The 23,807-nt window shown below is 46.0% G+C and overlaps 8 protein-coding genes across 8 annotated transcripts; 5 read left to right on the top strand and 3 right to left on the bottom strand.

Annotated features, from left to right (window-relative positions):
• Positions 1-375: 375 nt before the first annotated feature.
• N7447_004353 (MFS transporter) lies at positions 376-2,016 on the top strand (the record flags this gene model as incomplete). Its single annotated transcript, XM_057228628.1, has 4 exons — positions 376-569; positions 626-1,004; positions 1,058-1,135; positions 1,186-2,016. The coding sequence occupies 4 exons, from the start codon at positions 376-378 to the stop codon at positions 2,014-2,016; spliced, it is 1,482 nt and encodes a 493-aa protein (XP_057087969.1).
• Positions 2,017-3,138: 1,122 nt separating this feature from the next.
• On the top strand, positions 3,139-3,486 carry N7447_004352 (putative quinol monooxygenase; the record flags this gene model as incomplete). Its single annotated transcript, XM_057228627.1, has 1 exon — positions 3,139-3,486. The coding sequence occupies one exon, from the start codon at positions 3,139-3,141 to the stop codon at positions 3,484-3,486; it is 348 nt and encodes a 115-aa protein (XP_057087968.1).
• A 1,256-nt stretch (positions 3,487-4,742) lies between these two features.
• N7447_004351 (uncharacterized protein) lies at positions 4,743-6,344 on the top strand (the record flags this gene model as incomplete). The annotated part of the gene is made up of 1 exon (XM_057228626.1): positions 4,743-6,344. One exon carries the CDS (start codon positions 4,743-4,745, stop codon positions 6,342-6,344), a length of 1,602 nt encoding a protein of 533 aa, XP_057087967.1.
• A 1,838-nt stretch (positions 6,345-8,182) lies between these two features.
• Positions 8,183-9,789, top strand: N7447_004350 (uncharacterized protein; the record flags this gene model as incomplete). The annotated part of the gene is made up of 7 exons (XM_057228625.1): positions 8,183-8,234; positions 8,288-8,409; positions 8,485-8,618; positions 8,678-8,805; positions 8,857-9,514; positions 9,567-9,653; positions 9,714-9,789. 7 exons carry the CDS (start codon positions 8,183-8,185, stop codon positions 9,787-9,789), a joined length of 1,257 nt encoding a protein of 418 aa, XP_057087966.1.
• Positions 9,790-11,360: 1,571 nt separating this feature from the next.
• On the bottom strand, positions 11,361-11,922 carry N7447_004349 (uncharacterized protein; the record flags this gene model as incomplete). The annotated part of the gene is made up of 2 exons (XM_057228624.1): positions 11,361-11,796; positions 11,858-11,922. The coding sequence occupies 2 exons, from the start codon at positions 11,920-11,922 to the stop codon at positions 11,361-11,363; spliced, it is 501 nt and encodes a 166-aa protein (XP_057087965.1).
• Positions 11,923-13,672: 1,750 nt separating this feature from the next.
• On the top strand, positions 13,673-14,842 carry N7447_004348 (kinase-like domain-containing protein; the record flags this gene model as incomplete). Its single annotated transcript, XM_057228623.1, has 1 exon — positions 13,673-14,842. One exon carries the CDS (start codon positions 13,673-13,675, stop codon positions 14,840-14,842), a length of 1,170 nt encoding a protein of 389 aa, XP_057087964.1.
• A 4,475-nt stretch (positions 14,843-19,317) lies between these two features.
• N7447_004347 (GPI anchored serine-threonine rich family protein) lies at positions 19,318-20,135 on the bottom strand (the record flags this gene model as incomplete). Its single annotated transcript, XM_057228622.1, has 2 exons — positions 19,318-19,810; positions 19,876-20,135. The coding sequence occupies 2 exons, from the start codon at positions 20,133-20,135 to the stop codon at positions 19,318-19,320; spliced, it is 753 nt and encodes a 250-aa protein (XP_057087963.1).
• A 907-nt stretch (positions 20,136-21,042) lies between these two features.
• Positions 21,043-23,114, bottom strand: N7447_004346 (alpha-amylase; the record flags this gene model as incomplete). The annotated part of the gene is made up of 8 exons (XM_057228621.1): positions 21,043-21,683; positions 21,746-21,797; positions 21,857-22,022; positions 22,073-22,235; positions 22,293-22,401; positions 22,452-22,607; positions 22,657-22,760; positions 22,817-23,114. The coding sequence occupies 8 exons, from the start codon at positions 23,112-23,114 to the stop codon at positions 21,043-21,045; spliced, it is 1,689 nt and encodes a 562-aa protein (XP_057087962.1).
• Positions 23,115-23,807: the final 693 nt, after the last annotated feature.

Raw genomic sequence — 23,807 nt, 5'->3', positions numbered from 1 at the left:
TCCGCTCCAACTTCTCCTTCAATTCCTCCATCCATTATTCCTCCATCTTTTGATTCACATACGACTCCCTAATATCCGTCTATTTGTCCGCTCCGTTCCTGGTCAGGCTATTATTAGAGCAACCAAGCTGACCAGCCATGCACCCTCCGAACCGTGATCCTGGCTTCAAGCCAATCGGCTCGGCCATTACAACACGGAGGAAACAACGTGTAGTTAACTCCCTCTGTGGACATTTATCCGGAAGAAACCTCATGATCCATCTCCATTAGCGACCAGCAGGGGCATTCTCCATTAGTACAAAGGCACAAATCCCGTCCTTAGACCACAATTCCTTTTTGTTTCCTTCACCTATCGAGTACAGCTCGCAGAATTATGATGAAGCTCTTTAGCAATGACGAGACCAAAGTCAACCTTTCGACAGACGAGGAGGTGGCCAAGCTGCCAACGCATAAACTTGAGGACGATATGGTCGACTGGGACGGCCCAGATGACCCCATGAACCCTCTCAACTGGTCTGGCACCAAGAGTTTTGGTCATGTAGTGATTGTGGCCGTCTTGTCGATGGTTGTGTAAGTGAACCCCCACGGGAGATAAAGTAACTGGTCATACTAACCTAAGCTACCAGCAACATCGCCTCGACCATCGTCGCTCCGGCGATGGAAGGCGTCTCCCAGGACCTGGAGATCACTAACATGACCCTGGGAACTTTGGCCGTCAGTATCTATCTGCTGGGATTTTCATTGGGCCCTCTTGTCATCTCTTCGCTCTCCGAGATGTACGGACGTCTCATCGTCTACCACATATGCAATTTCATCTTTGTTCTTTTCGTTGTGGCCTGCGCTATGAGTAAGACTTCCGCTCAATTTATGGTCTTCCGGTTTATCACTGGTTGCGCGGGAGCGGCGCCACTGTCTCTTGGCGGTGGAACGATTGCCGATGTCATCCCGATTGAGAAGCGTGGTGCGGCAGCGGCCTTGTTTGGCCTAGGCCCCCTTCTGGGACCGGTATGTAACTTCAAGCCACTACCTAGTTGATTCGACTATACTAACTGGTCTAGGTTCTGGGACCGGTGATAGGGGGCTTTGTTGCTGAAGAAAAGGACTGGCGATGGACCTTTTGGGTGGTCGCGATGCTCGTATGTGGTCTTGCTCTCGGCTGATATCCATAATTCTAACACTATGGCAGGGGGCAGCAGCGGGTATCGGTGCGTTTATCTTCATGCGTGAAACACATCCCAACAGCCTATTGCAACGCAAGGCCGCATCCTTGCGACGTGCAACCGGGAACCTGCATCTCCGATCGAAGCTTGACCGCGGCCTCACAAAGCAGCAGATCATTATCGCCGCCCTCATACGCCCTACCAAACTCTTGATATTCTCGCCGATCGTCCTCGTTTTATCCATCTACGTGGCTCTTATCTTCGGCGTTCTATACCTCCTCTTTGCCACCTTTAGCTTGGTCTTCGAGGGCCAGTATGGATTCAGCACCGGCATTTCTGGTCTGGCCTACCTGGGACTAGGGCTTGGTGAATTGTTGGGGTTAATCACGTTTGGCATCTTGAGCGATTGGCTGTTGAAGGCGAGAATGGCAGCGGACAATGTCCAGGAGTCTAAGCCCGAGTACCGACTGGTCATGATGATGTGGTTCCCGCCGGTTATTGGACCTGGGCTGTTTATTTACGGTTGGTCAGCATATTATCAGGTACATTGGATGGTTCCAATCTTCGGGACGTTCATTGTTGGGTTTGGAGCCTTCTTTGTGATAATGCCCTCCCAGCTGTACCTGGTGGACCTGTTCGGGTCGGAAGCGGCGGCATCTGCACTGGGCGCCAATATTCTCCTCCGCTCGATGTTCGGGGCCTTCTTGCCTCTTGCTGGGTCGCATATGTATTCGACGCTCAACTACGGATGGGGTAATACGCTGTTGGGAATCCTAGCATTGGCATTTGCGCCCGTGCCGATTTTGTTCTATCGCTATGGAGAATGGCTGCGGAATCGGACAACCGTCACGCTGTGAATGTCCCGCAAGAAGTTTATAACTAATTGTCAAATGCCGAGTACAACGACAAGTGAGATACAGAAAAAATATTCACCCGATCGAACTTCGGACTATTGTTGGACCTCAAACCCAACAAACCACCTTTATCCTGCATGTATGGACTAGGAACTTGTCTATGTAAACACGCGCGTTTTATCCTGTTTTATTGCTAGTCAGAGAGTTTATCATACTGAATTCCATCACACTTTCTGATACAGTCAGATTTCTGTCACTAATTATTATTTCTAGATACGGCTAGACTGTTAATAACACAATTTGCTTTTCTAACATGAAATCATTATTCATTATCGGATGGAGCAGATAAGAAATACATAACCTGGTCAATACTGCCACTCCGAGTGGAGTACGAGACCTGATTCCTCTCGGAACCCTTCGTTGTCAAGGCTCTACGCAATATCAGGTCACCTACGTTTACACGTGGCCTGTACTCCCTGTCAGCTAAATACCACGCTTCCATTGGTTATACGTGAGCCGGTGGTTGTGTGAGGTATTTTGTTTCGCCTATCGGAACAACGTATCTGCCATTGGATTTGGTATCCACTCTACAGGGCTCTATTATGCCAATTGATGCTATTAAAGGGTAATTCTTTTACCACTAAGCCGACCACAGTTGAAACCTGTACAATTTTTATGAGTATGTACTCAATTGATCCGCCTGGGAAGTATTTGTTGCTTAAAAAGATAACGAACCACACTTTCTTTGGTTCGAAAAAGTTCGAAATGTCTATAAAAAAAGTATAGATAAGGCAATATGCGAGAAGACTTCGAGAACCGTATTTGCACCTTTTGTAGTCTGGAAAGCGTTTGATTGGCCAAGCGATGACTCCCTACAACATGTTGGTTTACGTTTTCTTCCCTTTCCCTTCTCTTCTTCCTTCCTCAGCTTTAGTGTTCTCGTCGAATGACACATCCCTGTGATTTGATCTGCCTTGTCACAAGTAGGAAACCGTCATATACAAGCTCTAACGGCACACAACCAGCCCTCAAAAAATACTGCCCCTCCAATTACCAGGAGATTGACCCACTAGTCCACCAATCCCTCGACAGCTCCTCTTTCAGGTTCTGAACACCAAGAATAAAATGTCCCGTCTCGATTCTGAAGGTCTCTTGACCGAATTTCCTCCAATCCCGGAGGGCGAATTCGTGGTCTTCGGCACTGTCTACGCCTACCCGGAACATGCAGACGCCCTCGAAGCTGTCTACGCCGAGACGACTCGACTTGCACAATTCGAGCCAGGATCGGTCTATTATTGTATTGCCCGGGATAGAGATGACTTGAATATCTTCCATTTCTTTGAGCGCTATACGGGACGAAAAGCATTCGACGAGCACAATGCGCAGCCGATTATTCAGAAGTTGCTAGCCGATAAATACATCAGGGAGGTCAAAGCAAAGTTTGCTAAGGCTATTGAGCCAGCATCTAAGTGATTTCTACTCACTACTCAAGAGTCGCTACTGGTATCGGTGGAATTGGTCAATGGAGGAGATCGATAATAGGCCAAGGCGAGGCGGGCGTGACACGCACTTTTAGGTGCTGTACAGCCCAAGAATACCGCTTCAAAATACCTCACTTATTATGTAAGTATTGGACAGGATCCCATGGCAGTTACTCCACTGATATCTTATTTCTAACTGCGTCAGTGAATGCAAAGGCACTATCTCCAAACCTGCTACTGTATTGCTCTCTTGCTCCGCATACATAGAGTAACCGTAGTAGATGTTTACAGTGTTTTGACAGAGGGTATAGAAAGAATTCGTGTGTTAAACGGTTAAAACTATTTCGACCCTTCCTATACATACCGCTCGGATTCCAGCATCAATAGTATGTATACGAAAATGACTCTGTACGAGTAATCGTCCACGGTCAGGGATGCGTGCCGAAAGTGGCCTCTCGCACTTTCTTCTCTTGTCCCAACCTGATCAATATCTCTTGTCCCAACCTGATCAATACATCGTTCGAGAAAGGACCTAAATTCTCGGTCGGGATCATCTGCGTAGTAGCCCCAATTGCGTCTTAGGAAGTCTTTGAGTTCAGCAAAGAATTCTTCAATTGAATTCAGATCCAGCAAGTACGGAGGCAAATAAACTAGTTTCACTCCTGCATCGGCACACATCTGCGCAATCCGCTCAGAGTGGTGAAACGATACATTGTCCATGACCAAAACAGACTTCGGCACCGGCCATTCGCAATGACGAAGGAGCTCATCGATGGAAAGGCGTAGTAAAAGCGGCCAGGGACGGCACTAAACCCGAACGGGGGCCAGCCTGAGAGCGCCATGCCGAAAGGGGCAGGACGACGGTGCAATGCAAGCCGTTTCTGGCGCCCCGCTCACCGTGTCAACTTACCCTATAACTGAGGTCTTAGCCCAATTAGGCCAGTTGTCGTGATGGTCGCTAAAACCCCCCGTACAGGCCGCTAATGCTAGCGCTCAATAAAGTGCGCGTGCATCTGCCCCGCAGTAGAGAACCTCCAGGATATTTCTATTTTTTGAATGTAGCTACGGAAAGCCCTTCGGACGCCCATTAATATATTGTTTACAATTCTATCAGCGCTGAGATCGGGGAGAGTGTAGCCCTTCGTCCAGACTCGATTTAATCATTGTCAGTTATGTCCACTTCATCGTCAATACTCTTTCCCAGTCCAGGTTTACCTAACTCTCGCAGCATCCTGGGCAGCCTTCATAATGGCAGAACTCCCTACACGACTCAATGGCCTCCGTCCGACCATTGAAGAATTGATGCGCATTGGCGGAACTCCAGGGCTCTCGCTCGCAGTCATATCGAAGGGAGAACCGGTCTACGAGACAAGCTTGGGCGCCCGAGATGCAGAGGCCGGTCTACCTGTCACTAATGAAACGATCTTTCCTATTTGTTCGTTGACTAAGGGATTAAATGCTTCCGCGATGGCGATTCTTGTGGACGAGGGTAAACTCACCTGGGACACACTGGTCAAGGACGTTCTTCCATCGTTCAATTCCAGAGATGAGACGATGCAGAATCATTTAACTATTACGGATATCCTATCTCATCGATCAGGCATGGCCTGGGCCAGTAATTTGGTCATCGGGACCGAGAACAACATTCTCATTTCAGGAAAGGATGGACTCAAATACATCAATTCACAGCCGCGCCTTCTTCCGTTCCGGACAAGAATGTCCTATAACAATCTTACATATAACCTTGCTGGCTATGTCATCGAGGAAGTAAGTGGCGTTTCATGGTTTGAGTTTGTCCAGAGCCGCATTCTTGATCCTCTCGGCCTAGATCGAACCTATCTTAAGCCTCCACCATCGGGTATCACAAATGTCGCTCAGTGCTACAATGCACTTGACGATGGCTCTACCGTCCCAATTCCTGGCCCTAAGGCAGGCCAAGATTGGTATGCCGGACCAAGTGGTGGCGCGTGGTCTTGCGTTCGTGATCTTTCAAAGTTATACAAAACCTTCGCCGCTAGCTTTCAAGATCAATTCACCACTGGAAAGGGAGCGACCGAAGGTTCTCCCTTTAAACAGGTTCCGCATCTCACTTCCGCTAAAATTCCTATGGATCAACCCTCAAGGAATGAGCTATCATATGCACTCGGATGGGGTAGAGCCCAGCTTCCTAACCGGCTAGGTCAGATCGGAATCAATCCTGACCTGATGCCCGACGGGATGCCTCTTGCTGGGAAAGGCGTTCCTTCGCAGCTTCTTCTTTTCCACCAGGGTAGCCTTCCTGGCGCCCTCGCACTTGTGATTCTACTTCCAGACACTGATAATATTATCATTGTTTTGTCGAACTCGCTAGCCCTAAATGATGTTCCTGACTGGGCTGGCCAACTCGTTCTTGAAGAGCTCCTTGAGGTCCCGAAATCCGAAAGAAATGATTACATCAAAGCAGCTCATTCATCCGTCGCTGAAAATCTGAAGTGGTATCCTGCACTGGTAGGGGAGCTAGCCTTGGCTCGGAAGAATGGAACATCACCTAGAGAACTTGAGGTGTATACTGGGACTTACCGGGATACCATTGATGTCTTCAAGATTGTTGTGGATTTGGAGGACAACCAGCTCTACTGGAGGCTGCAAGGGCTTGATTCGGAGAAGTTTCCACTTGAACACTATGAAGATGACACCTTCACATGGCTACTTCCACGCAACGAGTTATCTAGACGCGGCCGCTGGGTGGGCTCGGACCAAGGGCCAGCATTCTGGAAAGCAATATTCCAATGCAGCGACGGTGGGCACATTGACAAGTTATATTGGGCACACGACATCGGCGTCCCACCAGTGGAGTTGACAAAAGAGTAAAACAAAAGGGTAACCGTATTTCATGTTGTTGCATCAACGTCATGCTCTGCTAGTCACTAGAAGCCGTGCCAGAGAGGTTTTTGGAGACAGAATTTCATGTTTCTCTCAAGTTTGAAGAATCAACGCCCATTGTTGATTGAAAACCTACTGGGTTGGGCTTTGCGCAGAACTCCTTGGGTCTCATTGTAATACAATTAGATTGAAAATGTCAACGGTAATGATTTTTGTAGGAAGAAACAGAAATTGACACCTGAAGGATCTCGAGCGTAGGAATCACATCCTTTAACCTAGGCCTCGAAGGGAATCCAAGCAAGATAGCGTCGGTATTCTCTTCGTTGCCCTTCTCCTATGGTAGCTTCGCTTCTATCTGATGCTCCAATAATAATAGCCGCTTTGTCCAAGTCGCTTTCAAAAGATCAATAGTCTCTCTAATTGATGCTTGCGGTTCTCAGTCGCGCCCTGTTTGGCCTTCTGGAAATATCTTTCTCTCAACACGTACTAGACGTTACATGGAAGCTCCATCCCAGTCGGGTGACCCCTTAGTGCAATTAAATATAATAACACCGGATCTCTAGAGGGAGTCGCGACATTCGGGAAGCTTATAACCACAATCATCTGTGTCTAAAACATTAACGGTGTGGCTCCATTCGAATTCATAACACATCATTTGCGAAGGCAGAGACCGTAGCAGCTTCTTGCCTCTCTGATGAAAGGAGGTTCGAGGCATCGTGTATGTTTAGATTGTAGGAAGATTGCGAGCTCCGGATGTCATTGACTAGGAGAGGCTAGTTTATAAGGACGAGGTTGCTGCGAGGCACTGCACTCGTTTAATTCCTAAAGTTCGAAACTAGAATGAAAACCTCTCATATCCTGCAAGTATTTAAATGACATAGATAGAGATTTTGTCATAGCTATAGGGACGGAACAAATGAGCAGAAATATGCAGACTGGCACTAACAGCTAAATTGGACTGACAAGTTGATCACGGAAGCGAATACACTTCGCCTAGGGCCTATTGCTTTGGAGACAGTTGGCACATTCTTACTAGGAGACTTCTCCCACAATCTGGATTAGGATTCCACACTCGCTGCCTTCAAGTAGAGGCGTAGGATATGACATCAAGTTTACGGGACCGATGTAGTGCCATGGTTTGAGCGGAATCAGAGGCTGTCGCGCTTTCTCGATATCAACAAATGTGATTGCTGCTTGCGACTAGTCGTTGTTCAAATATAGAGTCACCAGCGAATCCTCACTATTGTATGTTCTTATTGTTTTCTTTTAACTGAATCATTCGGTTTAATCCGCCGTTAAAGCCTATATTTTCTCGACCACTTGTTCCGATTTATCCTTATCGCCAAAAAAGGGAAAAAAACGCTAACCCAGGCACGTGCGTGGCTTCCTCTACCACGGCGAGTACTGCGCGTATAAGCCGGATGCAAATATGTTTATTAGTATGGGTGAGACTGAATACCAATACCTACTATTACATGTTTTTGTTCGCCTATTGCGTTGCAATCGTTTTATCCAGGTTTTTAGTCCCTATCTCATAAAGTTCATCATATTGTGTACGGAGTAGATGTGAATGCGATAGATGTCTCAGTTATTCATTCCTTCACCACTAGTGAAAAGAACAAGGCCGATATCGCGAGCAGGCTGATCATATTAATGGTCGCTGACGGAAAGTTAATATTCTAGTAGACTATTTAGCACATTTCTAATATTGCGACATGATGGCGTTTTGCATAGCGTGCTACCAGACACATATCACTCCAAGCCATTCCCCGCAGATATAAGATTTGATAGTAATCCATTTTTCTTTACTCGCCATCAAAAACAAAATGGGTAGCATAGCAGCAAATCCTTTTCAAGATGTCCCAGCGGGCCGAACAGGTAAATGATACAATTGACACATTCATGAACCTAAACTAAGAAACCATGTTTAGAGGGCCTCGAAGCCCTCATTACTCAGTTCCGAGCGGATACCGATCCCAACAGAACTGATCTCCTAGTGGGCGTGTATAAAACCGATGAAGGGAAAGCCTACGTGCTACCAACTGTGAAAGAGGTATATAAAACGTCCCAAATCTTTATCATTCTACACCTATGATGCATTACTAAAACTTTGATATTCACGTTACAGGCAAAGAACAGAATATTCAATGATCCTGATTGGCATCACGAGTATCGCCCTTCTGCTATAGGTTCCCAGCTTTATAGGGACTTGGGCGCCAAGTTGCTTTTTGGGCCAGATCATCGTCTTTTGCGGGAAAACAGGTAACAGAAGTCCGATATGCTCTATACAAATTCGGCCCAGAGCTGACTTATATTCTTAGGATAGTTTCAACGCAGACACTCGGCGCATGTGGCGGATGCCATGTTGGCGCAGTTATGTTGAAAAATCATTATGGACCGTGGAAGGAAAACGGGAACCCAGAGATTTTCCTTCCCAGCGAGACTTGGTGTAAGCGGTTGTTTGGTCACACATAAGAAAGTAATTCTGACTCAGTCGCAGTGAATCACCCTTTCTTATTCGAGTCTGCGGGAATTAACCCCAAATTTCTGCCTTATTTTAGCAGCAAGACAAACGCATTTGATTTTGTGAGCTTTTCAGAGGCTATCAAATCGCTGCCAGCTCAATCAGTCGTTCTTCTTCAGTCTGGAGCCCAGAACCCAACTGGATGTGATCCATCGCCAGACCAGTGGCGAGAGCTAGCCTCGATCTTCTCCCAGCGCGGTCATTTGGCATTCTTCGATGCTGCATATCCTGGTTTTGCCTCGGGAGACATTGACACGGACCTTGAAGGCGTTCGTTTGTTTGCCGAGCAAGAAATCCCGCTTGTTTTTGTCTCAACATACGGGAAATCCTTTGGGCTTTACAGCGAACGTGTTGGAATTCTTTCTATTCTTGCTCCAAGCGAGGAAGTGGGAAAAAGGCTAGAAAGTCATTTGAAACTACTCGCACGAGCGGAGTCTGGCGCGCCGCCCGATTTCGGGGCCAGGATTATTGAAACAGTTCTATCAGATGATATCTTGGAGCGCCAATGGCGGCAGGAAGTGCGTCACATGGCGGACCAACTCAAGAGTCGTCGAATTGCACTCAGGGAAGAACTTGAAAAATTAGAAACACCAGGTGACTGGCGGCACATCACTGATCAGAGCGGGATGTTCTCGTAAGTGTTACCGAGATCGGACCAGGAGACTCGCCATACTGACCTTATTTAGATATGTTGGACTCTCTGTGGAACAGGTCGCTCTGCTCCGGAACAAGCACCATGTTTATCTTCAGGACTCTGGGAGAATCTCTATTGCGTAAGTTTCATACGCATGTTTTGGGAATAATCGTTGGACTGACATATTTATTTCCTTTAGTGGGCTCAACAAATTCAATATCGATTACACTGCTCGCAGTATCAGCGCTGTTGTCAAAGCTACAACACCTCAGTGACTACGGAGGGGGTTGCCTCATATACCAAATAGTATAGATGGGGAAATGTAACTTGAGGGCATGGTTTATCTCTTAATCATATTGTCAAAGTCCTGGGAACTACAATGGCGGATCCTCGTTTTGGCTCGCTGCGGTTATACGCTCAGAGGGCGAAATCATGCATATTATAGTTCATTGAATAATTCATCATCATCATTCTTTTTCCAAGAGATAGCTTTCAATTACAATCTAATCAGAGGAACCGGAAACCCAAATCACAATTTCCCACAATTGATTCTTGTACTCAGAAAGGAGTACTTATATATGATCTCCGTATCCATGACAACAGTTTCCATCGTGGTCGGACCTCTAGTGTCTAGGACTTGCATTCGCAGCTGCAACAGACCAAATGTGTAATTTGTCCCAGTTCATACATGTATGAACTTGTTCAAAATTGGGCTATAATGGTACCCTGTCGACATACTATGCAATGCAGCTGATGAACGTCATCCAACCCCATTTTGTAGGGCTGATACTCAGGAAAACTCTTTGACATCGGGTACTTAGGATCCGGGTAGATAATCCAGACGCTCATGAATATATTATTCAACATCCATTCGGTATGAGAAGATAAAGTCTGACCATCATCCCATGCTTTACCAATCCCTAGTGGTGGAGGACCAACATATCTCGGGCCGGGTGTGTCTTTTATATACACACTTCCATCGGGGTGAAAGTGAATTTCACCAGTGAACATGATGGGGTGCGCTAATGTTAGGTCAGCATCTGAACCAGCTCATTTGAACAAGTTCAACCCACAATTCAGGCCCTTTGATAAGCTTCTCACCCTTTTGTTCTCTTGCCACCATTAAAGATTCCATAATCCCCTTCAGTGATAGATCAAGTACATGCGACCATAGGGCGTGGAAAATAGGTATTCCCGTCCGCTCAGCCGTTCTTAAGCCATGGTTTGAGCTCGATTAATAGTTCGGTGGGTATAGCCCAGGTGAGTGTGAAATAGAGAGGGTGTGATAAAGGCGGGCGGGTGCGGGGGAGGGGGCGAGAATCCTCCGGGTGAGCGAGCGCATTGACCGCCTGGGTATCTCTGTTAGGGCTTGGGTATGACCATAGGCTCTGAAACAGTCACATCTCTTCGCACCTGTACACAGCCATGCCTGGGCTTTCTTGGGTGGTCAGTTCATCACTGGGCGGTATGCGGGGCACCACACCTATCTGTTAGGCTACAAAAGGAGAGGGAAAAAGGAAGGAGAAAACTCTGCTATTCAATCTATCAAGAACAGGGTTTGTGTACCCTGCTAAACTAGCAAACAAACACTCAGTCTCACAAACAATTGTCAGGACAGTCTGAAGACGGTCGGGGACGGTCTGATCTCCAACACTATCTGTAACATATCCTTATACATACATGGGCTATATGCCACATCAAGATCGTTTGCTTTGTTTGCTTGCTTGCATTTTCGTTTGTTCATATAGATGGGGTTGTTGCCTGGTTTGTATCAAAGATACACCTAACCTAGTGTAGTGCAATGTAGTTCACTGCTCGAGCCCTTCTATTTTGATTTGTAATATTCCTAATATGATCCAGCCTTACTATGTCCCTGCATTTCGTATAGGTGGCTCTGATCGTATGGAGGAGGGTTCTCCATGGCCCTTATGCACATTGATGGCTGGTGGGTCGACTGGGATTGTGCCTGTGGTGAAGGGTCGTATGGCGGAGGGTCCTCCATGGTCTTTGTGCTTGTGCAGCATATTGACGGCTGGTGGGTCGACTGGGATTGTGCTTGTGTCTTAGACTTGTTCACACTGCTCTCATGGTTTGAGCGCGGCCCGTGTATAGGGTACGATGATTGGACATCAGGGTTCTTCCTTTGGCTACCATTCTTATAGCCCATTCGCCGCCTGTTATTAAGATAGTACTGTTGCTGGGAAGCATGACGGAGCCTTTGGGCAGCAGGCTGGAGATTTTCCTTGTATTTCTGGTCCTGCTCCTCATGTTCAGCGGCGGCCCTAATGGAGGATATATTAGTATGAGAGTGACAAGCATATGTCGAAGACTTGAATAACGCACTTCGATGCAGCTTTAATGAGGCTATAGGTACCACCCACAGCAAGGCTAGTCGTAAAAAGACCCATGTTTAAAAAGGAAAAGAATTTTCGGTAGAACCTTGGTAGATTATTGAAAATCTAATAATCTGAAGACTGGGAAACCGAGGGATATTTATTATCATTATTGTCTAGCACCGGAAGCTGTCTCGTTCGAATACCCGAGTTAGGCTCCACACGGAATCTTTTGACTCCGCCACGATATGGATCTTCGCCAAGATTATACAACAACCCGGGCGCATAAATGCCCGTTGCGGATAAACCTAACGTCCAACACCATAATCGCGCCTTTATCCTTTCCTTCTGGTCCATCTGACTGTGAAAGACTCGACACATACAGAAAGTGGAGATATTTCGAGCGATAATTCTATAGCATGTCCTTTGTAGTCAGTAAGCTTGGCCCCCTGATTACCAAGACTGTGGGGTAATTCTATACTCAGCCCCAAACAGTAGGTTCTGAGGCTTGGATTTTAGCCATAGTAAAGATCTGCATAAGAAAAGAAAATAGAACCCAATCCTTCTAGTAACTATAGACATGGGTTAAGCTTAAGGGGCTACCTCCTTGTTGATATCTCCCATTAGTCACATGATCTCTCTGCCTTCCATAGTCTCTTCTCTATCATATTCCTCCCCAGTCAATAGTTTAACACTTTTCACAATACACATATTGTGCTTTCATGATCTCATCTACTTCATAGATTCTAACACTCCTCACATGCCAAATAGTGTTTGTTAGCTCTCAGCTCAAGTAATCGATCTCTTACAAGATCAAGATTTCGTCCGACACAGATTGTTGTGCGGAGCGCTTGGTTGGAAATTGCATGTATTATATGACTGCCTCAATTATTAATAGTATCGTTCTCTCGCCGCTTTTGCTAGCTGCCCTGGGTATCCTAGTGAATCGTACGTTCTGACTATAGAGTTATTTATGAAAATGAAGCTGATTTAATCACAGGGACTAGTTATGAGTATTATTTTTTAGGATAACGTACGCGGACAACAGAGATGCCTACTATGGAGGACGATTCACGCTGTTCGGTTATGTTCTCGGTTTCTTTAAGTGATCCTGATGTATTAATTTTTGTTTCTTACCGCTCGCCACATCCACCTACAAAGCGTTTTCCATGTAGTAGCGATCACCCAGTACAAAAAGGTCATATATTTGTGTTGAGATATCAGATTGTAATTTATCGCATTTACTATAATGTTTCAGGGGTCACTTGGCTGTGTAATACAGTGACGATCCATAAGTTTCAACCTGAATTCTGCCCGGCCTAATCTCACCAATTAAAGACCTACAATTATGATCGGTATGACTATTTCAATAGGCGGTAGCCAAGTGCTGAAACTTATGGACCGTCATTGTATGTTATGGTACTTGTACTAGTGGTCATATTTCTGGGTATAATACATACCCTCAACCATGGATGTAGTCGACATATTACATCATGTGTCACATGAGATGTACGAAATATGAACAGCTCCGTGTGTGGAGGTAATATCCGGCCCTGCTGAGTCTATCACTTTCCATCTCTCCTATTTATCAACTGAACCTTCGTCTCCACTGAGGGAATAGAAGCGTCAGATAGTAAACATCCGGAAAAGGCAAGTAAAGAAAATGCAAGAGCAGAGTTCTCAAAGTGCTCATCTACACCAACCCTTCCAACATGTCGAACTCCCTGATCGTTCCGTATCGACCCATCGTCATCATGTGAGAAGGGAAGATACCAAAGACTCAAGTGATTTTGATAACCCTCACCTCCTCGATGGCCTTACCAGCATGTTAGCTGGGCGAGGGTGGTTCACACCTGAATGTGAAGGTCATTATGAATCGCGAAGTAGCTTCTCGGATCAATATCTTCCAAAGCACACGGCTGCTTCGCAAGGAACTCTCAGCAAATTGTTCCAGCCCAACCACACCGAAAGACTCCCAGCGACATCCACCAAGATAGGAGAATCGGCAACATCATTTGCAGAAGCGTACGGGAAATTCTTCAAAATTCTTCATTACGATGACTCCAACACCGTTCAATTATATAAAAAGAAATCTTCCACAACCAAGCGAAGCTTATCTTCAGGAATATCTTCGGAAACCTCCGCACCAGTGGGAGCACAACGGCCTTCTACATCCAAGAGCATTAATGAGCTCTTTGCAGTAAAAGTGTTTCACCACTCCCAGACCCATCACGATCCGATGCCTACCTTTCCTCGAGATCAAGGTCGACCTCTCTCACCATGCCATCCTAATATTGTTTTGGTTATCGATATTGTCTATAATAAGCAGGCAAATCTCTGTCTGGTCATGCCCTACTACACTGGCGGCAATTTACACTCCTTTCTAATACAAAATGGGAAACGAAGAGATCATCTGTCCACCGAGGAGAAAGATTGTTGGTATATTCAGATCCTTCGTGCGGTGTGCTTTCTACACGAGAACAGGATTGCCCATGGGGACATAAGACCAGAGCATGTGTTCCTTACGGCCCAGGGGGCAGTGAAGCTAGGCGGCTTTGGGGAGGACGAAGAGGCAGTTCGAGCAATGGCTAGATTACCACGGCGTGGTGGCCCCGTTTCGTCGTTTTCGGGTCCTATGTCTGGTTCAGCTCTGGGTCCTGATTCTAAGCCGACCTTGTGTATACGGAGAAACCTCTCGAACTTGAGTCTCCCTTATCTTCCCCCAGAAAGGGGCTTTGATCGTCGCGACTCTCGTCGTGAAAGCTATGTACATCACAACCTCATAAACCCCATGTCGGGAGATATATGGGCATGCGGCATAATTTATATTCTGCTGCGGACTGCCCGACTGCTCTGGTACAGTGCTCAAACTGCTGATCTCGACAAAACCTTTGGCGAGTACCTCCACTGCCGTCTGGAACAGAACGGATATGGCCCCATCCAGCTCCTAGAAGAAGTAAGTTCTATCAAGAATATTGAGATTACTGTGAAGTGATTCTAAGGCCGTCTGGAGATACGTGTGGCATCTTGGTAGTATTGGACACGAAAAGCTGACAAATGTTTTCGGAACAGCGTTGTCGAAATGTAATCTATGCCATGTTACATCCTGATTCGGGATTAAGGATCACTGCATCAGAGGTCTTGAGGTCTGAGTGGGCCCTTACTGTTACAGTTTGCGAGATTGGGGAGAGGGGATTGTGATGAAGAAATGACGTTTCTGGCCTCTCATTTGCATAATGGTATCATATTTTAGTGATGTAAGAGCGCCAGAAATAATTTATGAAATGCAACATTCTCTCTGAGTGGTCTGGATGGACAGACTGATCCGAGAAGACTAGGCAGTCTAAGAAGACCAAGTATACTATTGAACGTTACTGATTCATTATTGATTCATCGCGTTATGTGTTTTAGCAGCTCACTGAGTCCAGCCTGGATTGAAATCTACTCGGTGAGCCTGACTCTGAGCGCACTAATAAAAGCGGCAGCTAAGACAGGAAAGCACCACCAGGCAGAGGAAATATGGTATAGCTACCTACGCCCGACTAAATTCATATCTAGATTATTTTTCATACAAACGCGAGGAACGTTATCAGACAATAACCCTTGATATATTCAAGGGGAAAACTGTGTTCTAGTGGATCACTGGTATGGAATTCCAAAGGAATCTTTCGATCTATCCGTAAGAAATATATCTAAACGAGAGATAAAGTGTAATATATTATTTAGTATCTTATGGAAAATAGTAGGGTTTCTATTACTAACTTTAATATATATCTTCACACTCCAGGGCTAGTATAGTATGAACCCTTGGATCCAGTTCCATGATGTTCCAGGTGAAATTACCCCGCATCCATCCTAGTATTGGGAATCGTTATTTGACAATGTCAGACTGAGATATAGGGCCTCTAAGCATCATACACTTGAAGTACCTTGGTTTCTCTGTGTGATCTATCTCTCTGTTCCCGACGTGGAAGCCGATACAGTTCACCGAATTTGAGTATATGAACAGTCTAGATCAGCAACCACATAATACAAATCCCGTTTTTGCTACAGAGCTAATGCGAGGTAAAAACGGAAAACTTACAACATTTTATCTCCCCTCCCTACATTTGCAGAACTTGTCACGATCTACGTGATCACATGCTTTGCTTGCTTCCTTTGTTTCCTTGTTCCTTGTTCGCTACTATTCCTATTTGGGTAATAGCATACTTCCTGTGTAGGAAAGATTTTGTTTGCTTGCTGGGATAGCTCTGCTATAAGATCCCCTGGGATTTGCCACTTCCTTCTTCTGTCTCCTTCCTCTCCATCTTTGCTGTTCTAATGGGAATGAACTCTTTCTCGTTGAATGAACTGGCACGTAACAGAGCTCACCCGACTATCCCCAAACGGGCTATTCATTACAAGATGAGTCGAATTTACATAGTTATCCGATCCTCAGACCCCCCTAGTAGAGGCTCCCGCTCCCTATCCACCGCGCTTTCTCTCCTTTTGCCCCTCTGCCAAACCGATACAAACAAAACACCCTGCCCCATCGCAAATCCACCATTATCAAAAGCGAGGAACCCAACCGAGTTATGCCAATACATAAAATTGCCAACATCGAACACTGGCCATGAGGACATGTCCCAGCAGAATCCAGCATTTTCAATCGGAAGGCGCCAGATCCATGTAAAAGTCACAGCAGCAAAGACAACAGCTTGGACCGCCAATCCGCAGATACTTAGAGCATTGCCTGGTGGACTCGATAATGCTAATTTCCTTGCACTTCTGATTTCCTGTTTCTGCGAGAAAACAGCATATACCACCAACACTGTTACGAGCGGGTTCGGCAGACTCGTGGAGAGGAAGAATATCCCCGAAACTAGAGGACCGCCGTAAGTGTCATATGGCGAACCGAAACTATTGAGGATACGTAAGATTGGAAGGATGATTGGTATGGGGATGTAGAGTGCGTATGAAATGACATAGAGCGGTTTGGAGGGTGTATATCGTAAGCAGGCATAGAATCTGGGGGATATGTTGGTTGGAACTTGCTTGATTGTAATTGTAGCCCGGGGTCGGGTATTACAGACAGTATAAAAAACGAGAACCAGACCACAGCAGTTTGGTACATATTCAGTCTATCTCCGAACGTTCGCGGATGATAGACGAGGGGGATTGTTCGGTCCTTGGCTATGAGAAAGTAGATAAAGAATATGAATTGTTCTATTGTACAGAGGAGGTCCCAAAAGATGTAGTGCGTTGTAATCCCTTGAGTGGTCTTTTGTGTCCAGATGCGGTGTAGGTGAGGAAGAAACGATAAAGCGGTTATTATGGTGAGAACCCTGCGAATTTCCAAGCTTGTTAGTTGTGCTTTTTTCCTGATAGTGCTGGGACATATACTCGGAGACGGTCAGGCATGGGTATCGCATGGGTATCGACATTTTGAGAAGTAACCCATATGATAACTACATGCTGGATAAGTTAGATACCCAGAGAGGTTAAATGGGAACGTTGAGCAGTTTTCCTCGGCTGTCATGCCTTGCCTCTCCTGGTATGGCGCCTTATCTTTGGCCTCCAAGTTTGTTTGACTCGTTTGCATGTAATACGTACTATTCCCGCACAGCCACAGCATATGACAAGCCACGGCTTCGGAAATTTTGACCGGAGTAAGACAAGAACATGTGTCTTTCCGTGTTGAAACTCTTTCTTGTTTCGTGAGTCGTTTGACCCTTTATTTTATATCCTCGATTCCAATCATGCGTCTACGTTTCTGGAAGAGCGCGCACAGACAGAATTTGGGTGAGAAGCTTTCGACGCACTGACCCTCAGCAGAGGCTAGAACATTATTAGGCCAACGAGCCCATCCGGAACAGTCCGTGTTGGCATTTGCACTCAGCCCCTCGATGAATTGACTTTCCATGGTTCAATGAGGTATTTATTGAATGCAAGTTCTAGCAGATATGATGCCTCCTCTCCTCTGCACATTCGACACGTAGATCGAAGAGTGATCGCGCGGCTCGCGGCTTACGACTAACGCGTTGACCCTCTCAGTTGAACTCAAGTATAACATTATCAGGCCACCCTCATCTGCCTGAAACCACTAGCTTCCTCAGAAGCAATGGCATATAGCTACTGGTCGATGACTGTGGCTTGCTGAAATGGAGTAACTCCGTAATTGCGATACATTAGAAACAGCGCTGCACTATCAGAAGTTAAATGATCCAGCGGCATAAGTACCACCGTTATGAAAGTTTTTTTTTCTAGCCGTCGAATTGCCGACGGGGTATACACATTATTATTAGATCTATTCTCGGTTGCCCTCTATACCTTCAACATATTTTTTGTGCCTAAGCCGATACTATTGCCACGATATAAAGCTGCTACTCCTTACTCTTGTGGCCATCGAAATAGTCACACGCTCCTTTGATCACGGTACTTAGAATGATGCCCTTTACGCCGGGCCTTTCTATTGGAGGCCGATCACCCTTTCTCTCTAGTAATGCGGTCGCGGACATGTTTTGAGACATCGGCAGACATCATTATCAGGGCTCATACATTAGGTACATGCCTGTATGTCTACATGCTTAGAGGTATAGTTTGCTTTAAATAGTTTATCTTTATTATTCCTAGGATATTATGCCGATTTAAAGATAGTAGCAAGGTCCTCTCATATTAAACCCTAATATCGGTAGGGCCTAAGCGGGTTAGCTTTAGAGTTTACATACGAACCCACCAATCTCCTAGCTCAGTCTACCAAGATTGTCCTATAGTGTGTCCTTACGGACTAGGATATGCGGGTATAGCCTTCCAAAATCAATTAGGACAACATATGTTGTAGGTGCTAATAATAACATGTCCTAAAAGGTCTCTCGTTTGCCATTTACGGATACGGGCACCCTGCCACATATCCCTAATATATATCTAGCAAAACACATTACTGCCTAAGGGAGATGGCAGTGATCACGCAGACTTAGGTATTGGGGTGGGTCTCTTTAACAATCCTCAAACGTTACTTAGGTAAGGAGTAGTAGTTGTTGAGTTTTCAAAAAGGAATAGTAATTCTGTACTTTTTATTTTTGAACATATAGATCACACTATGTAAACTTTTCTTTATTACTTTAGCTAATATATTGTAATTCTCTACATAACACTTGAATATTTATACTTCTTTTATTAATGGTGTTCTTGATTAATGACATGATCGGGCTTATTCTTGGTTTTTGGTGGGGCTGAAATCACGGACTTTTTCGCAGTAGAACTGTACGTTAATACTATTTTCGTATATAATTCGGATGCAAGCGTGCGTGCGCGTCATAGAACTAGCCTCTACAAACTAGCAGGATTGCTCAACTGGATTTAGCATATAGATATAATGTGCTCACAACTAGATTATGTCGTACTACTTTATGTGGTTTCGCTCCAATCCAACACAAGCCTTCAAGGATAAGATAATTCAACAGAGTAACAATACTACCTGGTGGACATAACCTAAACGTGGAAGAGCGCGAAAGCAGCACCGAATAGAGCCATTGCTCCCTTGGGAGCGCTGAACTTAGACGCAGCACCAGTCGAGGGCAGAGCGGAGGCAGAGGCACTAGTCGATGAAGCACCAGAAGAGGTAGAAGACGTGGTCGTGACAGAAGAGGTAGATAAGGAGGAGGTGGTGGTGGTGGTGGAGTCTGCGATGGAAAAAGCTGTATTAGTACGATCGCCTAGTAATACTCTGCGGAGTTGCATCATGCCTGAGGAAGACAAAGGACTGGTCGACGACGTGGGCGCTGAAGACGCCGAGGATGTCAGGGTGGAGGTGACAGATGTAGAAGTGGTCGTTCTGGATATCTCGGAAGAAGAAGTGGAGGATGAGGTGGTGGAAGAAGACGAGGATGTAGTACCATCAACTGAAGCGCCCTTCTTGGCAGTAAAGATATCACTGACGGCGAGCTGGCCGGCAGAATCAATTATCTGGATCTCGTAGCCATGTCTAAGGCATGACGGAATGGTATTAGTGTTATTCCTTTTTGTTCACCCGCTCTATCTTCCACATACCCGTTGGAAATGCTAGGGTTAGGCTGGGTTGTGTATTCGCCATCAGAGGTCTTGACGTTATCCGCCAATTTGGTCTGAAAGGAGCCATCCTGAGTTCGAAGTATGATGCTGATCACTGAAGGATCACTAGAATCGCTAGTGAATTTGATGGTTTTGGGGGTGGAGAAATCCCACACCGTGTCTGACGACGGAGTGGTGATGGTGATGGCAAAGGCCGATGAGAGGAGGCTCAGAGCGGCGATGGCAAATGAGTAGCGCATTTTGATTGAATGGAACTATTGAATTACTGGAGAGTGAACTTCGGGGATGTCCCAGTATTTAGGAAAAGGCTATATAGTTTTGATCGGTAGACTGGGAACTAGACTTTTGAAATATCTATATACAGAAATCAGCAACCTTCAGCTGAAGCCGAGCGCAGTGAGAATACGAGATAGTCCAGACCTTGCATAGAAGTAGCATATGATCTACAACATGTGCTGAGCCTCTCCTGGAGAAACTGAAAAAAACCAGAGGTCATTGCGGTGCCCACGTAGGGTAACGAATACGCACTACTAGGATCGCTGCATCAGTGATCCGCCCTGTTGTGTTAGGTGTGTCAGAGTGAGTAAGCATTGTGACCAGCCCTGCCGTATTGGGTGCATCGAAGTAGGCATTGCGACCCGCCCTGCTGTGTTGGGTGCATCAAAGTAAGCATTGCACCTTATCTTTCCAATGAAATCTCCAAAGTGCATTGTGACCTGTTGTCCTATCATGTCAGCACTAGGTGGAGGTGCATGTAAATATGGACAAAGTATACCGACAGGGCTGGGAAATCGGGATCATGATTGAAACCCGAGTTTTGTATTGTATCGGTACTTACAGCTGTGCATGAATACCGGTCATGACTGGTAACACTCACCCCTGTGAGCCAAGTCTGTATGCCGTATGTGCCCAATAGTCAAAGCGACTAGCGGAATTCTGCTCCACGGGGTGTCAAGTTACTCAAAATATCTCCTATGTTCGATCATTCACGAGACTCAATATGGAAACAATAGAATTAGATGTACGGAGTATCTCGTCTATAGTAAAACCAAAGCAGAAACCATCGAAAGAACGTCAAACAAAATCGACAACTAATATGGTGGACAGGAAACATGATCAAAACAGGAGGAATAGCGGTCTAGAGAATTAGATGGAAAAATAGGACGCGGTCAATGCAGCCGTGACTATCAATGTCCTGATCTCCCACGACAAACCGAATAAAGAAATCCCACCTCCGGTGGAAGTCGTTGGAATTGCTGAGGCTGTCGATGTTTGGGTCTGATCTTCACAAATATTGGTGCTTCGGTTTAGGCTTTCAGTAGGATAGTACACCCGAGGCCCTCCATCCGAGCTGAGGTCCACATTGAGATTTCCGCTCGAATCAGTCACAAATGTTTTGCATGACAAAAGCTCGGTCACATTTTGTCCGGATGAAAACCCTGTGCCGTTGGAGCCAAGCGTGACCTTCGTGGTGGCTTTTGTGGCTGGCTTGGCTCCCAGGTTAGATACGACGCTCACAACCTGGTTACCAGCAAATCCCTTGCGCATGGCCAAGATATTTGTTGAATTGTAGATTGGCAATGAGAGGTACGATAGATAGTCGCGCCCAGACTTCGGGGCGACCGTGAACTTTTCTCCATCTCCGGTCGCATAGGACCGAATGCGATTCAACGATTGGACTAGCAAAGGTAGGGAGGTCGAGTTCATTGAGTATTTGGTAAGCCATAGGGCCTCCCGGTTGACAGGGTTGAATCCACCTGACAGATGCTGTTCTTCCCCGTAGTAGACTGTATTGCTTTTTTTATTAGTGTCTTTGACTGTTGGTTTTATGTGTGGGGGTGCAACATACGGATGGGGATACCGTCAGCGACCATGCTGATTGTGAGAATATTGCGAGCCAACTAATTAGGAGCGACAAAGTCAATACGGGCTGACAAAATACACGACGCACTCGACTTACTGATATGTCTGAAGTATACGAGCCAAAGCGAGGAACATCCTGATTCGATGTGAAAGTCCCCAGGGGCAGTACGTCCTCGCAATGTGCCCGTACATGGTCGATAGACTGTACAATCCTGTTCAGGTCTCCATCGGTCGTGTTGAAGGTCTCTGAGAGGATATAATACCTAAAAGAAAGTGTTAACACGCCATCTGTTCATTTCGATGAGCTACTCACAACGGATAATTCAACAGTCCGTTTAGATTGGGCTGCAGAGAACAGTAACCGGATGCGTCTCTTGTAGCGCCTTCGCCCATAGTGAAAACACCCGCTGCTTTGCTGAAATTGGAGAAGAAGACGGGGGGAATGTTCAAGACACTGTCGATTCGCAAGCCATCAACTACCAAGAATGACTGTTATTAAATCCATTGGAGAGATAGAAAACGTATAGACATACTGGAGTAGTTCGAAACCAACTGCGAAACCCAGGTTCCTAGAATCTGCTGGACTTCCTGATCCTCGTTTCGCAGATCTGGAAGCGATATGGTGTTGTCTCCCATCCAGCACTGATGAAGGTTTTTAGCAATGCTCTCATAACATGCGATGACAGACTTACATCCAGAACACAGGTGTCGTTTGTGGGGTCCTCGGAAAGTAGCTTGTAGTCGTGGAAATACTTCTGATCATTGAATGGATTGAACGTGCTGTAGTCGATAGTGGAGGCATTTCCAGCCCAGGCCAAATCACCAACCACAATGTCCAGCATCAAGTACTATTTTTCATGTCAGCTTCATGAGTAGACATGGCAGCTGGCGACTCACCATGTCGCGCGCGTGCAACGCAGCGGATAACGCTTGGAGGTCATCGGAAGTGCCAAAATGGGAGTTGATGGAATACAGGTCATTTGGCCAATACCCATGGTATGCTATCATCCATCAATCGTTAGTTTGATATATCCGTTGACAGTGAAGATGACCATACCTAAGAGATTCGCCGTGCGAGTAGACTCCTGGCTTTGCACTGGAGAGATCCAGATTGCATCGAACCCGAGTTCCTGAATATAATCCAGCTTATTGATGATGCCTTGTAAACTCCCTCCACAGTACTCTCCCAGTCCTGCATTACAAGAAGCTGTGGTTGAGTTATCGGATCTGGCGAAGCGATCGGTGACCACTTGGTAGACCGACCGACCGAGCCATTGGTCTCGGGAAGCCGCGTGGACTGTCCCAATGGCAGCAACCAAAATTGTCCACCACCGCATTGTCTGTGGCGTTTGCATGACAGGTCGAAGTAGAATCAAATGAGAATCAGAGACAATCAAAAAGCTACTTAAAGTTGATTGACAATGTCATATAGAAAAAAGATCTACGGTGAGGTATCATGTATGCGTGTATTATACCGTACGTGTAATACATGTGTTATCTGTTGCCGTCCCTGCTGATCCGGTCATATATTTTGTCGGCCCGATCGGCAAGGCTTGGATCCTCAAAAAAAAAATCCCGCTCATCCCAATCGAGGCCAATGGCTTCCAAGGGACGGAGTCGCCGTGAACAAAAGCCCTAAAAAAAAAAGTAATACGAGACAAACGCAACAACGAGCCGCACTCTTATCATAAGATCCACTTCTCACACTATCTCATAGGTCAGTCCTGTATCAGGTATGACGTGTTCTATCGTCGGGCGGGTTACCAAATCTGGCATATAATTTTTTTTCGGATGATTTACTTGCGGCTGACTCCTCGTATAGTTTCAATGTTCGCAGCAACCACGTATGCACATATCATTCTCTATCATATGTGGAAGCTATCGAATAGAGACCCACTTCGTACATTGGGCCCTGTAGACCAGTCCTATACTGATACATATCAGATCTAGACCCATTGTCCAAATATAGGACAACCACTGAGCGTGGGTATGGATATGCTTTGCTGTGGATTGAGGCTGGTACAGCATGGCTGGCTCAGGTCTGCGGT

This window comes from Penicillium robsamsonii (genome assembly GCF_028829455.1).
Source record: "Penicillium robsamsonii strain IBT 29466 chromosome Unknown utg000002l_segment0_segment0, whole genome shotgun sequence".
NCBI classification, from domain to species: domain Eukaryota; kingdom Fungi; phylum Ascomycota; class Eurotiomycetes; order Eurotiales; family Aspergillaceae; genus Penicillium; species Penicillium robsamsonii.
Note: the sequence above shows the minus strand (reverse complement) of the source record. Positions and strands in the feature narration are given on the sequence as shown.